This window comes from Amia ocellicauda, chromosome 3 (genome assembly GCF_036373705.1).
Source record: "Amia ocellicauda isolate fAmiCal2 chromosome 3, fAmiCal2.hap1, whole genome shotgun sequence".
Classification (NCBI taxonomy): domain Eukaryota; kingdom Metazoa; phylum Chordata; class Actinopteri; order Amiiformes; family Amiidae; genus Amia; species Amia ocellicauda.
Window position 1 is genome coordinate 5917961 of NC_089852.1, and position 17135 is coordinate 5935095.

General features: G+C 36.9%; 1 protein-coding gene across 1 annotated transcript in view; it reads right to left on the bottom strand.

Annotated features, from left to right (window-relative positions):
- Positions 1-17135, bottom strand: part of cfap20dc (CFAP20 domain containing) — an 80730-nt gene that overhangs the window by 17542 nt on the left and 46053 nt on the right. Inside the window, exons 14-16 of the mRNA XM_066697920.1 lie at positions 15731-16126; positions 11487-11690; positions 9867-9928 (exon numbers count right to left, since the gene is read on the bottom strand). Of these exons, the coding sequence (XP_066554017.1) occupies positions 9867-9928; positions 11487-11690; positions 15731-16126 (662 nt within the window). The remainder of the gene's footprint in view (positions 1-9866; positions 9929-11486; positions 11691-15730; positions 16127-17135) is intronic.

Sequence of the window (17135 nt, forward strand, 5' to 3'; positions counted from 1 at the left end):
TGATCTGTCAGAACGACACATTGCAGAGTGCCAGTTTTCGTGAATGAGGAGGAAGCCGTTGCATGACAAATATCAGAGAAGATGTTAAATTTACTAAAACATTGTATCGGCATGGTAATCGAGTATTGGATTGGAAATAAAATCATATCCCACTATCTTAGACGTAATATAAGCTCTGCTGAGTGTCACTATCTAGAGCATAATTGTGTAAAAAAACAACTAAAAAGTTAGAAGCTGTTAGAAGATTGTCATGGCAACGTGACACAATTTCTTTACAGAAAATGTAAACATAAATGTAAATGTAAATGAAATGGTAACAAATATATCAAATCTACTATCTTGGACTTTTATAAATTGCCTTCGTGTTCGTGTCATTGCTAAAGTGGACTAAACTCTTTCCAAACAGAAAGTCTCATGTAGACCATATGAAAAGAAGAACATAATAAAACAAAAAAACAAGAACAACACCATTTTATAATCTACAGTAATTGAATGGAGTGTTGCAATCCCCATTTTAAGTTCAGCTGGGGAGAATAGCATGAAATAAAATATGGCATGCATATTATTGTGCTCCTCAACATGGTTTTGTGTTTTTAAAAATATCATTAAATCAGCACAAACCAACACTTATCACCAGAAGCACATTTTTCACGGTGAGCTCTGTTTTGACTATGAGTAATCTTTTAATCTGTTCTATGCCCTGCAATCTGTCAAAGTGACACTTTCATTCCATGACTTATACATAATATCTTCATTTACTGTAAGCTTGCCTGAAAGTTTTTTTTTCTTTCAAGTTGTTGCTTCTGTGAAGATTTTTTAAAAGGGTCCAAACACTTTCTCTGGATTAAAGGTGTTTTTTTTTTTTTTTTTTTAACAGTTGATTATTATCCATATACTATTTCTAGTAATTTGTATTATTTGCATATATCACATACTGTGTTACACATCATATACTATATAAGCAGCTAACTGATATGTATGAGTAGCTATGGAGTTCTTGGTGTGTTCCTATGAAAGGCAAAACCTGTATTTTAAAGATTGTAAATATACCTATCTTACAGGTTTATATTATTTTATCTACATATCTACCTGTATAGAATTATAAAGCCATATTTAATTTGTTATTCCTTTTTAATTATGCCATTTTGTAAGCCATTTGGGTATGTGTTGGAAGTATCACTAGATCATTATCAAATCCATTTTCCACCAGTGGGTGTTGCCAATGAGACACTGTGTTAAGTCATCTCAGCAGACGCAGACAGCTATGCACTTGAATAACAGTTGGTTTCGGGACTTTACAATACATATGTAATTAATTTAATTTAATTTAAGCTAAATTACCCTAGCAAACAGAATATTTATAGTCATCTATTGAAATGCAAGTATAAAGACCCACACGCCAATGGTTATTATGAAACAAAAAGTAAATAGAAAAATAAAGTAACACTAATTAACAGGGGAGGTTTAACATGAAAGAAATTATCTTAATTCAGCACTGGCTGATTTACAATCATGTTATGTTAGGATAATGTGAAATTGCACCTTCTTTCAGTGGCAATTTTACCACCTAAAAAACAAACAAGTATTGTACATCAAAGTAAAACAAACACAAAAATCATACAGGTTTTATTTTATTATTATTATAATTATTTTGCAGCTGCCCTTTGGCTTTGTTTGAAAATCATAATTCTGTTGTTTTTGTCTATTCACATTCTATTAATGATCCAGGTTAAAATTGGGATTTGAAAATAACATTGAGTGTGTGTCTTTCTGGATTGTAATTTAAAACTACATCAACAAAACCTTTTAGTGATAATATCAGTTTCGTATTCATAACAAATGCCTGTCATTTACTATAGCTATAGGTTTATAATTTCTCTCCCAAATTGCAGACGCTTACAAAAAGCGTAGTGTGTCAGATTAAATATTCCATTTATCAACAGTATCACTTGGTGACAGCATGTTTGGGAAAATTCAAAGCATATTTACAAGCCAGAGGCAGCCTCAAATAGTAGATACAGAAGAAACTGTTATCTGTCTTTAAAGTCTTGACAAACAAAAAGAATAAGCAGAATAATCTATGCTGTGAAAGCAGTAAACTGAGGAAGTAAGAACCAACAAAAAACAAAAACGTGTAAGATATGTTAGACATCATGCTGTAAACCAGAGCCCAGTGTTACAAAGAAAACCTACAAATTATTCTGAAGGAGAAAAAAAAAGTCAGGGTTTATTTCATCAGACAGTTTGGTACTTGTTCATATGTATTTGCTTGCTACTTTCAATACTTTATATGGTCCCCAACTGTTATGTATAAAACAGAAAACAGAAAAAAGCACACAAACAATAAAAACAACACCTCTGTTCCCAAGCACAGTGATTAAATTGACAATACTTAATGGTTACATGTCTGTGTGCTGTAGTTTCATGTAAGGAATATAAAGCTAATGTCTAAACTACATTACAGGACTAAGGGTTGTTAATTCAGATAATACAGACAGGAAAGGAAACTGGATGCCAACAAAACCATACAGTGTATTACTGTGCTATTGATTAAATCATATTTTCTTAACATTAATGTCATAGGCTCTTTAATGTAATGGAAAATACACTCAGAAATATGTTTTAATGGGTACATAATAATTAGGGCCCAACGGATATATCGGCCGATACAGGATACCTTTTACAGAAATATCTCTATTGGCACATATTCCACCGATAATTCACCGATATTTTCTCAAACTATTGGCTAAATATTTTTTTTCAAATTACCATGAAATCCTTCGTCAGACTTCAGACAATAAATTCATACAAGTTGATTTGGTTTATAGTCGTTTTATTAACCATTATTGTATAACATAGTTATGGTGCTTAAGTTTTTGCTGGAAGCTTCCGACTCCACACTGATTCTCGTACGTGGAGCACCGCAGTGAAACAAACACACACCCATTGAAAAACACTGGGATTATAAACCAATCAACGTGTTTTACTAAAACCCTCATAACCAATACAAAGTATTTTTGAAAGCTATACTGCATTTGAGTATCCATGGTTTTAATTATTGTTTATTTTCGTCATGACTGAAGATTACTGTATATTGTGGCATAGCGGTGCATTATAACTGAAAAGTTAATTAAATCGCTTCTCGAAATTCACAATAGCAATTCAAATAAAGAAAAACAGTAAATGGTCACTGAAGATGTTGACTGGATATCAGCAAACAAAAACTGTCTCCAAGTGACAAGCAAGCTCAGATCACAGTAAAACATCTAAAGAAAATGAGAGTGAAAAACGCATCTCTCAGACAATGTTGTAGAAACTATACATTATATTTATAAAACTATTTCAAATCCTACATCGTGTTTTGGCTGTGATTTGTATTGCAATACGTTTATCATACTTATTAAATAAGTTACACATTTGAGGGCAATTTTAAATACATTTTTTAAAACAAATGCAGCTGTGCTGTGCTGCCTGCATTATAACCTGTCACTGTGTGATCGGCAGTATTGAACACTGGGGAGGACATGTGAACATGAGAGAACCTGACGCCTGTAAAATGCTAATATAAGCTAGGCCAGCATTTAACATTATCTTATTTTTTGCTGTAATGTATAGAACATGCACATTTTCTATTTGTGTGTGAAATGGCTCATATACCATGGTCTTTGTTCTAATGTATAGAACATGCATATTTTTATATTTTTCCTTTATTCTCCCTTATTCTAACATATTCAATTTCTTTTTACAATGTTTGATCAGTGGTTGTTATTTATGATTATTATATATATTATTATGTTAAGTTTATTATATAAAATGTAAAAATCCTGCATTCAGTGCATAATTGACAATTACTCTCTGACAGGGAGAGATTTGAGGGATATGTCTGTTTTGCATGCTAACAAAAAAGTAAATATTGGCAGATATATTGGTAATCGGGAAATTTAGCTTCACAATTATGGTTATCGGTATTGGACCCAAAAAACCTGTATCAGTCGGGCTGTAATGATAATGGCAGCTACAGTGAGGGAAAAAAGGATTTCATCCCCTGCTGATTTTGTACGTTTGCCCACTGACAAAGAAATGATCAGTCTATAATTTTAATGGTAGGTGTATTTTAACAGTGAGAGACAGAATAACAACAAACAAATCCAGAAAAACGCATTTCAAAAAAGTTATAAATTGATTTGCATGTTAATGAGGGAAATAAGTATTTGACCCCTTCGACTTAGTACTTGGTGGCAAAACCCTTGTTGGCAATCACAGAGGTCAGACGTTTCTTTTTGTTGGCCACCAGGTTTGCACACATCTCAGGAGGGATTTTGTCCCACTCCTCTTTGCAGATCCTCTCCAAGTCATTAAGGTTTCGAGGCTGACGTTTGGCAACTCGAACCTTCAGCTCCCTCCACAGATTTTCTATGGGATTAAGGTCGGGAGACTGGCTATAGGCCACTCCAGGACCTTAATGTGCTTCTTCTTGAGCCACTCCTTTGTTGCCTTGGCTGTGTGTTTTGGGTCATTGTCATGCTGGAATACCCATCCACGACCCATTTTCAATGCCCTGGCTGAGGGAAGGAGGTTCTCACCCAAGATTTGACGGTACATGGCCCCGTCCATCGTCCCTTTGATGCGGTGCAGTTGTCCTGTCCCCTTAGCAGAAAAACACCCCCAAAGCATAATGTTTCTACCTCCATGTTTGACGGTGGGGATGGCGTTCTTGGGGTCATTCCTCCTCCTCCAAACACGGCGAGTTGAGTTGATGCCAAAGAGCTCGATTTTGGTCTCATCTGACCACAACACTTTCACTCAGTTCTCCTCTGAATCATTCAGATGTTCATTGGCAAACTTCAGACGGGCCTGTACATGTGCTTTCTTGAGCAGGGGGACCTTGCGGGCGCTGCAGGATTTCTGTCCTTCACAGCGTAGTGTGTTACCAATTGTTTTCTTGGTGACTATGGTCCCAGCTGCCTTGAGATCATTAACAAGATCCTCCCGTGAAGTTCTGGGCTGATTCCTCACTGTTCTCATGATCATTGAAACTCCACGAGGTGAGATCTTGCATGGAGCCCCAGACCAAGGGAGACTGACAGTTATTTTGTGTTTCTTCCATTTGCGAATAATCGCACCAACTGTTGTCACCTTCTCACCAAGCTGCTTGGCGATGGTCTTTTAGCCCATTCCAGCCTTGTGTAGGTCTACAATCTTGTCCCTGACATCCTTGGACAGCTCTTTGGTCTTGGCCATGGTGGAGAGTTTGGAATCTGATTGATTGATTGCTGCTGTGGACAGGTGTCTTTTATATAGGTAACGAGCTGAGATTAGGAGCACTCCAAGTCCAAATCTTGCTGATTGATAGGGGATCAAATACTTATTTCCCTCATTAACATGCAAATCAATTTATAACTTTTTTGAAATGCGTTTTTCTGGATTTCTTTGTTGTTATTGTGTCTCTCACTGTTAAAATACACCTACCATTAAAATTATAGACTGATCATTTCTTTGTCAGTGGGCAAATGTACAAAATCTGCAGGGGATCAAATACTTTTTCCCTCACTGTAAAAATGTGCCGTTGCAATAATCATCATCATCCTATAAATACATAACCTATACATATCAGAGAAACCCAATATGCACCTCAGTTCTAGTCTAAAATTATATTTCCCTCCATGTGTTGAACAGTTACAAATTCATTGCACTGATTTTTGTCTTGACGTGCTTTAACATATTTCACATGCTTACCACTATTTCTGTGCTCAAATTAATCCATTCAATCTATAATAACAAGTTTCCAACCCTAGTCCCAGGCAGCTACAAGGTTTTCTGAACCTAATTCTGACCAAGAGATCAATTACATTATTGAATCAATTACTGGCTTAATTAGTCAGAATTAATGTGATCTTTAACCCCTGACTGAAGAACTGTAAAACCCGAAAGATTGGCCTCTACAGGATCAGGCTGGGAGAACACTATAGGTTTAAGTGATTACCTAAAAAGCTGCTAAGTATAGTAGCATACATGAAAAGCAATCTAATATTTAGAGAAATCGGCGAGTCTTGCAGCAGAATACATGTCTATACTGCTTTTTCTTTAGCATTACAATGTTCTTTGAAGTTACACAATAAACTAAAAAATAATGCTACTCCACAAGAAGATGCATTGAACCATTCTTTCCATTATATTATTAATGTTAATAATGTGATAATGATAACAGAGAAACAAAGATGGTTAAAGATTTTTGTATAAAGCAGATCGATTTCATCCATAAACCTTGCTGCGTTTGTTTACCAAAAATAATGAGAAAAAAGGCAACACGGAAAATAGAAAGTGTTAGGTTATTAAGATACCAGTCCTGATAATCACTATGTGATCCTTTCGTGGTGTCAGTGGGTTAAGCTGATGTACAGCGCTACTTTGAAAATTGTGTAGGTGATGCTTGAGTGCTATTGCCATAAAGACAATGTTAGGTGGAGAACTGCATTCATCAGATAAGCAGGGTCATTTCCACACCATTAGTGTGTGTCCCTTTGTGCCCTGGAGAGACAGTTACTGGCAATCTACCAAGTGACATATACAAAGAAGTAGGCCATCATGTCTTTACAGAAATGGAAGTGTCATAGCCATTGTGTCTATTGCTGTGGAGAAGACCAGTAACATGTAACCCAACAACCTTTACACAATATCTTCATTTACTTACTCCTTTATTTAGTGGTTTAGCTTGCAGAGATTTAGATTCCTATAATTGTGTCAGTCTTAAGTGCCATATAAGAATACTTTAATAATAGGTATTAAACTGTTTGTCATTTATTGCTAGAAAAAGTGTACTTTTACATTGGAGATGATACCATTTCCATTTTAATAGTACAGATATCTGTGCAGAGATCATATGTGAAGCCAGACAACAATTTCAACTTGCAGTGCATTCATAGCTTTCCTTTATTCTACTATAAAGCATTTAATGAGGGCACAATGCTTGATTTTAAAATAATGTTTTTCTGCATCACCTATTGTCTATCTGCAGAGGAGAAAGTATACATAAAGAAAACAGGATTATTTGGTGTCCTATTTTTATATTAGGTTCATAAAATTTCAAATCACTACTTGTATATGTGTATGTGTATTCACTTGCAGACCAAATTAGGGGTCAACTAGAAATACTATCACAGGAAGGATCAGGATATATCCTTGATTTGGATGAAAATGTATTAACTTTCCCAACGGAAAATGCAACTGGGGTTATCTTTTGCTGGCATTTTACAGACAACTTCTCTCATCAAAATATCATACTATAACATTTCATTGGGGTTTAAGGCCAGATGACTGGGGAGACCAATGCATCAATTTCAACACCAGTTGGTCTTGTTTCTTTCTTCCCATCTCTCGTTTCCTTTGATATGGAGATGTTTGTTATTGAACCAAAGTCAGAAACAACTTGCCCTTTCAGAAAATCTTCATGCTTTTCCAGTTGTATTTCTCCTTCTACCATGACTGCATTTATTTGCACAGCTTCCAGGTTTTCTCTATCTATTCATTTTGGTCTGCATCCTACACAGAAAAAGCCTTTTTCCCCCCTACAATTTCTTACAGAATATTGTTCCTTTTGTCAGGTGACCATTATATTTAATTTGCTTCTGTTAACTCACCATTTACAGGACGATAGTATTGTATAGGGAATAACTGAGGTTATATACCAGTGAAACACAGCCAATGCATTTTATTTTTAAATGAACCTTTACCTTAATCACAAGTTAATGTATATTTTCCCTTTCTAGGCAGAATTTCAGGCAACTCCATCTGTCCATATATTATTTGAAGGATTATATACAACAGTAATTTCTCGTAAGAAATATATTTTCATTTCACGACCAAGGTAAATCAAATTCTTAAGTAATACAGAATTATATTATGAAGGGGAAATTGATGACAGTGGGCACAGGAGAAATGGCAGCTCCTCATTGTGAGCAACGCAATAGATGTTGAGATAATGATGGCCAGGCGACTCATATTAGACCTTCCTGTTTCCAGGGTGGATGCAGGTCACAGGCTATTAATCACACATGACAGCCTGAGCTAATTACACAACCAACACGAGACACCTATGATAGAACTGGAAACGATGGAGATGAAAGCATTAAATACATGCATCCCAAATATGGAAAACGATCACAGCTTAGGGATTCAGACTGCAGAGGGTTTTTACACCGATTGTCACGCAATACTGCAAGTTTCTCATTCCGCCTGTTTCAGTCTGAAATACTACTTTCAAGTCAGCAGGGACTCGGGCTATGATGGGCAGGTCAATGCACTGTGAGAATGTGCTTTTAATCCACACAGTTACCTGAACCATGAGCATTGAGGTCTACACAGATAAAAGAGCTCTCCTCTTCAACACACTGAACCAGGTTTGTGGACAAAACATTTATATTGTGATGGCACTTGTGCCTAACATTTGTATCAAAAGTTGTGGAAATACTCCTTCTCTAAACCTGTTTTTGTATGTTAAAGTAAACTAATGCATTTCGTTCTGAGGATATGGGGAGGAAAAATAAAAATCTGCAAAAAAAAGTTCATTATCAAAAGATCTGGCTGAAAATTTACCTTAAATAGTACTACTGCTTCAGCACACAAACCCAAATACAGGGTCCAGGAAAGACATTAACCATCAGTCAAGTCCTAAAAACCATGTATAACAGTAATAACAGTTATTTTGTTGCTGGAGCTTTTCACAACATCACGTTCGGAGAGAACAGAACGTAATTTAGCTGCCATCACTCTATAGCACAGCTACCTTCTTGTTAACGTAGATGCCTGCTTTAATGTCATACTTGAAACTGAAGAGATTTACAAATCCGGCATTTGTGGTTTGGATTATTTTTCAACAACACACACAACAACAACAGCATGCACATAAAGCACTATAGTACAGATAGTTGTGCAGCTGTCAGCATGATACAGAAACCCACACAGGAATCTGGTTGACTTCAGTGTTTACTTGGATATGAACACAGCGCAGCTCCCGCAGAACACCAAGAAATCCCCCTGGATTTTACAACTGCTACTTGGACCAAAAAAGGATTTGTCAGAACTCTGTCATCTCTGATATACATTTCAAACAGCCTTTCTTTCTCTGCCATTTTTGAGAAAGTTCTGATCTGTCTTATCTCAGCAGCAACATCTTGTCCCTATACATGTGGGAGATATCTGTGTCTCTACAGGTCACACTGAAAAAGGGGCTTCTAACCAGAATAAGGTAGATTCTGCATCTGGGACTGGGAGCTTTGAACGGAGTCCCAAGTGCTTATGTACACAGTCTTTGAAACAATGGTTATAATAAATCAAAGCTATATTCTTACCCAGCTCTACAATAAAAGAAACCTTGACATAAAATACCCTCTAATTTACAATAGAGGTCAAGCTTTTGCCTTTCTCAGCTGCAGCACGTTGCGTTATGTTACACACGTGGACAAAGAATGTAACATTGTGTAGAATCCCTCAAAGCAATGTACCCTTTGGCAATCCCGATATTTGATTCAAGTATGAGTTTGAAATCCTCCCACTAAAAGATGTTATGCTTTTCTAATATGCTGTTAAAGTCAATATCTGTCTCTCTCTATAGCCTATATATGCATAATAAAATGTATGCACTATATTACATATTACAATATTATTAGGGTAGCAAACACCTTCTAAAGATTAAGTAAATATATATATATATATATATATATATATATATATATATATATATATATATATAAATATAAAATATAAAGTATAAACTGCAAAGGGTGTGGTCTGACATTTAATAATGAAGCGTGGCCTTCAATCATTCTGCTGTGCTTTCCTCGTTAGAGATGCAAAAATGTTCTGCTTACCGTGGATTAGAATGCAAAAGAGGGTTCATTTCTTTCTGATAATGATGTCCCTGATTGACGGGCTGTGAAAGACAGAGGAGGGGGGGATGTCATTGAAAACTGCACACTGTTTTACACACAGTTACAATTACTAACATGTCGTGTTCCTTTCCTTTGTGCATGCCATGACATCATGCAATAGATATTTTTAGTTAGAAGAAACTGAAACAGTAACAGGGAGGTCCGCACACATCAAAATGATATGTATAGCTACAGTACATGAAAAACTAAGCCCGTTGCAGTCCAGAGCATCGAGATGGATTAATTACTTGATACTGTTGTGAGGTTCGCAGTTCTTGCCGCTTGGGTGATAATATATTCCCAGTTGCATTGCGAGGAAAGGCACCTACCCCTCTTTTCACATTACTGACGTTCTCTCGCTGAACACTCAAAGGAACTTTCGAATCTCAATCATGAAAGTAACCATTTGCTGCATCATTTATCATTTTGAACCTGGGTGGTTGAGAAAGAAGGTTGGGATGCTTCTTTGAGGCAAATTGTTTATTAATTTCATTTTTAATTTCCCTTAAAACCCGGACCTATAAAGGGTTCAAACAGGTCATGATGTTTTGGGACCCATTTCCCTTTTGGGGAGAATATATATATAAAAAAAGGGTATAATAAGTCTTGTACATACTATCAACATCAAAACACAGGGGAAGTGCACAAAATAAAAATATGAATATAATATTCCTGAGGTTTCAGATGGGATGTATCATTGTAAACCATCTGGTTTAAAGTTACCCATGTATCAATCAAAGGAGACAATAGTTTTCCATGCTTTACATTTCTTTCTCAGGGGAGCATATGTTTGAAACTATGCACGGCACTCAACATAAATCATAAATCCTCCTGGTTGGTCTAATGGTGGTGCTGTTGCTGCATTTTACAGGCAGATATATACTGACTGCAGCTGAAGGACAAAAAGTCCACATGGGATTTTATCAGAATACACTGCAGTTTCATCTTTGAATAAAACAACAACAAAAACAAGCAAACAAACAAATCAACTACAATTAAATTAAACTACATATTAATATTTCATTAACTTCTATTCATGGTGATTCATATTCTAAGCTCAAGTGTAAAAAGTGGGAATCGTGCTCAATTGCATTTTAAAGCTGTATCTATAAACAAGCACCCCGATAATTTACAACTGTTTCTTGGCAATCGAAAAACAGCATTAGTATATTTCTAAAACGATGCAAGCTGGGGAGCATTTCACCACGAGCAGCAGCCCATCCTGGATTTAAACTCGTTGTGGCTCAGCTCATTGAATTTTTAAACCAAACAAAGTGCTGTCACGTCAGAGTAGCTTGCACAGGCTGCGGTGTTTTACAAACTGGTACAAAGATATCTGCAGATGAATACAGTATAAAAATACATAAATACTGGGATACTTTTCACAACTACCAAGCCAGACATGAAACATCAAGTGTAACACATATTTATGTTACCTCTCTCTGTGTGCACATCCAGTTATTAAACTTTGGCATTTGGAGTCTACAACAATCTTGTGTGTGCTTCTGTATTAAATGAAACCAAGCAATATGAACAGACGAGTTTAGGATCAAGGCTCACAGGAGGTCGACAGGAGTTCCACGTGGTCGTGTCGTCACTGCTGGTGCTGATGCTGACGTTACAGTTGTCAATCTGGGAAGCGCTGAGGCCTGGAGAGTTGCTTTCATCCTGCAGTTCCTCGTCTTGCTGTCTCCGGAGACTCGCCAGCATGTGCAGCTCAGAGGCACTCATTCGAGTTGGTCGGTAGTTCCTCCAGTCAAACTCCTTATAGAGATTGAAACATTTTTACAATCTAAAGTAAGTGCGTTATTATAGTCAGAACATTCTCCTTGAACTGACAGCCAATGTATTTATAAATGGTAATGCAGCAGATATCTCTGTACATGTAGACAATGGGTATCTTGCTCAAAAGGGGTTTCCTGATAGATTTAACCTATGGTGCCCAATGTTTTTTTTTTATCTGCCTTGATCTGTAACATCTCTCACAGAGTGTCATGGCTTTCAAGTCAGCCATTCAATCAATCAGATATCAAAGGTGTAATGTAACGCTTTTTATTCTTAAATGGAAAACACACAGTACGTCAACATCAATACACAGGAGCATCTAATAATCTTCACTGTTGTTTGTATTCATATTGGAAGTTTTCCTCTCATTCTCCTCTTCCAACGAAATGCTCAAATTCTATATATACATACAGACGGGTGACAAATTAAAGACTAAACGTGAATAAATGAGTGGAGGAACATAACGAATGCTGATGCCTCAAAACAGGTGTACCGCATTATACAATTAAGCAATTAACATGCTATCATGCTCTGTGGGATGACTAAAAATGCTGAGCAGGCCCAGTTGACCTCGATTTTGGATCAAGATGGCAAGAGCAAAGGATCTAAGTGACTTTGAAAGAGGGGTCATTATTGTGGCATGAATGGCAGGAGCTTAAGTCACAATGATGCTCAGTTGGCTACTATTTCAATAGGAATAGTGACTAAAGTTACATCTGCATTTATATCTATGGGAAAGACATCAGTAAATAGGGTTGGAAATTGTGGTCAAAAGCACACATTCGATGAGCGTGATGCTCGTGCATTACTGCGATATGTAATGAAAAACAGAAGAGCGACTCTTTCCCAGGTAATTGAGAATGTCAATGCAGGATGTGATCAGACTGTGTCGCCAAGAACAGTGCGTCGAGAACTACACAGAGAGGGCTATTATAGTAGGAAGGAAAAGTGGTGAACCGGCGACAAAGTCATGGGCTGCCAAGGCTCATTGATGCACGTGGGGAGCGAAGGCTGGCCCGTGTGGTCCGATCCAACAGACGAGCTACTGTAGCTCAAATTGCTGAAAAAGTGAATGCTGGTTCTGACAGAAAGGTGTCAGAACACACAGTGCATCGCAGTTTGTTGCGTATGGGGCTGCGTAGCCGCAGACCAGTCAGGGTGCCCATGCTGACCCCTGTCCACTGCCGAAAGCGCCTACAATGGGCACGTGAGCATCAGACAATGGACCATGGAGCAATGGAAGAAGGTGGCCTGGTCTGATGAATCACGAGTTCAAGGTGTTGACTTGGCCTCCAAATTCCCCAGATCTCAATCCAATCGAGCATCTGTGGGATGTGCTGGACAAACAAGTCTGATCCATGGAGGCCCCACTTCGCAACTTACAGGACTTTAAGGATCTGCTGCTAACGTCTTGGTGCCAGATACTGCAGCACACCTTCAGAGGTCTAGTGGAGTCCATGCCTCGACGGGTTAGGGCTGTTTTGGGGGGACCTACACAATATTAGGCAGGTGGTCATAGTGTTATGGCTGATCGGTGTATATATATATATATATATATATATATATATAAACATAATTATTAATCAAAGCTAAAATTAAGAAGCTTTCAATATTTGTTATGACACAAGTGTGGAAGAATACATAGATTAGATCATACATATTTTTTCCACAATTTCATACATGTTTTTTACTTACAAACACATGAAACTAGTTTTTCATGCAAAATGATGAACTTTAAAGGCTTGTGATTAACTTGCAAGTGACATGCAAATTAAGTTAATGCTAAATATTTATACTTATAATTTATATTCTATATGAAGTCACAGATCTTACTGAAGTTTAAATAAGGAAGTGGGAATAAAATATCTCACTAATGAGTGCATAAGAAAAGATGAGTTAATTTATTTGTATATTAAGAATGACAATATAAAGTTGCATTTGAGTGTTGTACAACCTTTTTTTTAAACAGCTAAAAGCAGGTCCTGAGGGCTAGAGACTTGATCTGCTGTCTAGTTTGAAATTGTAATGTTCTCTTTCAGATTGAACACACAAGTCTATAATCTGTGCTGTCATTGATTACAAAATTACAGCGAAAGGAATGTTTGTGTAGCTTCATTTGCCTGATAGGAACTAAAGAATGGCCTGCAGACATTGGAACAGGAATCAATGCAATAGACCAGAAAACAGCCCTATGAACCACACTGGGGATGTAGTCTTTGACACTGGCTCACTACAAGCTTTCCGTCACATCCTTTATTATTTTCAAAGAATGCATGAGGGAGTCAACAGTTCAAAATGTAATGATTTATTACTGTTTCCAGGGTATATGCTGGCAAAGGGAACTACGTCTGCAGTCCTAGCAATGGTTCCCATAATATTATAATCTTGCCACAAGTTCCCCACGACAGTTACATAACTCCAGGGGGTGTAAAAGCCTTGACTTTGAAAGCTTCCAATTAAAGGTGCAAAATATTTTTTCATTTCACTTGGTGATTTTCATATTTTGCCTTGCTCCATATGTCAAATCTGAGTTAAGTTATTGAGAAATATTTTGGAATAATTTCCAAATGCAAATCGCAAAATATACATGCTATAATATTACATACTGAGCTTAATTATTATCAGTTCAGCTCTCGTCAATAGGATCGCTCTGATTGCAGACCACCTTTGTGAATTCAAACCACTTTGGATTTTTTTAGCAAAGTGTAAGTTATGTTCGAGATACATGATATGGATTTCTCATTAATAAATGTAGCATTTATTACAACTTCATGATTCTGCAGTTTCAGTTATTACTTGTTAGCATATACTATTTCATGTGATCTACAGTCCCCATATCTAATTTGGACATCTGAGAAGCATACATTCTGTAGGTCTATATGGAGCCAAAAGATCTGTGATTCTGTCTTTGATAAGGTTATCTTTTCTATAAACTGTGTGCTATTATTCTGAATGGATTTCTAGGGCATTTAAGTAGAAAGTCTGCAATTCAAACACTGACACACGTTCCTTTGAGTCTGCTGCAGGATTCACAGGTAATGGGTACTGTGTACTTGGCTGACACTCGGTTGACATCAAGGGTGAATTTGGCTCTTCAAAACAAGTGCAGTGTGTTTCAGAAAAAGCACAGGTCCTTCCCTCACAATTTCTGGCCAGATTGTAAGTTTAAGGAGACTCACTGCTTTTCTATTCTCCATTATTGTTAGAAACCTGGAAACTATGTTCACGGTATTGAAGAAGAGTGCTTATAAATGTATAACCTATACCTGTACTGAAAGACAAAATAAAACATAAACTAAATGATTAGGGTGATTTACAGTGGCACAACTAAATGTGATCAATTGTCATTTCATATATTTGCATTTTTTCTGCATTTCTATGTATTTCTTTCAAATTATTTGCATGTTTCTCATATAGGTTTAGGCACACTAAACCAGTGTTTTAAGAAGGCATTTACAACATTAATACATTTAGCAGTAACTGCCGCAGAATTATTGATTGCTGGTGTGTTGTAATGTGTCCTCCACATTCAGTGTCTGACACACAGTATGATTTTTAAATACAATCTGCAAGCATTCATTTCAAAATGGGTAAAACATTTTTTGTTGTAAATCACAGCTGGAGCGGGAAGTGCTAAAATGGAAAATTGGGTTTACACCTTTTGGTTTTTACTTTGACAAGTCTGAATATGTTCAAATGCCACACACACACACACATATAACTAGTTGAAATACATAAACCACACAATGTATAGCCATTCTTAATAAGGTTTGATTTCTAACATGTTGCACTACATCTGAGCCTTCAAGTCAGACAATGAAAGGACTCAGGAGATGAGATATTTAATATGTTGTGACAGATCACCAGGTTCTCAAGTAAAACTGTAATACAATATGTAGTCATCAGTGGAATAAAATCTAGAAGAAGTGCTGTATTATCCCCTGTATGAAGAACACATATTGAAGCCCTGGCGTTTAACCAGATCACACGATAAAATGAAAAAAAAAAAAAAAACTTACTGAATTGTCTATATTCTGCCTCGACTCATCTCTTCGGATTTCTTTAAGGGATTTCCTGCTCAGGGAAGTTCGTAATTTGTTATCTTGACCGTTACTTGCAATTTTAATCGATTCTGAATGGTCCAGCTTCTCCCCACGCCTTGTTCCGGCTGGAGAAAGGCTGCGGATGGGAACCACACTTGTCTGAGCCTTTTCTCTGTCTGCTGTCTTCAGGGGAGCGAAGCCCCCCAGAGGCATCTTTTTACCTGCTGGATTAGTTTGTAAGGAATCTCTTGCTGACCTGAGATCAGGCCCACGGGATAGCTGTGCTGTATCTTCTGAGTATGGCCATGCTGATGAATTTGAGCTGGACTGGAGGATGGGATCTTGACCGAAAAATCTGAAATGGACTTCATCCTTAAAAAAAAAGGGGTGGGGGGGGGAGACAAATGGATAATATTATTATAATACTCCATTTCACTTCAAACGTTTTTCTCTTTCTGGTCTGCAGTGCTTGAGTGAGCTGGGGTGTTACGAAGAGTACTACTGATGTTCCCCTGAAGTGATGGTTGTAATCGAATACAGTTGTGATTTAATACAGTTCACAGGAAAATCAGATGCATTCCCATAAATAAATATAAACAAATACCACAGTCCCACATTACAATGTAAGAGGATTGTCTGTTATTTGCTGTATTCTTGGCTTCATCGCTCAAGCTGAAAACATCAAATAAAATGTACAGAAATAATAATAATTTAAAATAATTCTCTGAATTCTTTTAGTCAAAATATTGAATTTCTCATTGAGCAGTCCTTCATACGAGGAGGTCTGCTTCCATGCAACCCAAGACGCACACATTCAATCTGTACTAAAATTAGAAAATGTGTTCATAGGTTATGACTGGCAAGTGCTGTTTTAAATTCACAAGTATTTCACCTCTGGAGGTCAGAGCTGAAATCTGACTCAAGTCACAGGCAAAATGAGTCTGTTTGTTCCAAGCTAGCCTCCAGTGACCATTAGTCATCTACTAAATTAGGCATGTTTGAAGGCAGTGTCAGGATGAGACGCAAAATACTGATTAGTAATGAATGATGAAACTCGAGTCAACGTAGTACTGGTGCCCTCTAAGCCAATATGTGGGTTGTCCTTCCAGTTGTCATTGTTGAGGATCAGACTGATTCGTCTTTACTGTGTGATCAATGCAGATATCTACAGGATTTCAGAGCCTATTGCTATCCAGCCAGGGACTTTTCCCAGGAACACACAGTCAGAGTTTTATTAATACCTATTAGCATTCGCACTTCACAAGAAAAATAAATAAATAAATACGTTCTGAAGGGTTAATATGAATGATCAATACTTTTCTTTAATATGTATACCATTGCTTTCATAGTTAATTATTGCTTTTCTTTAATATGTTTACTA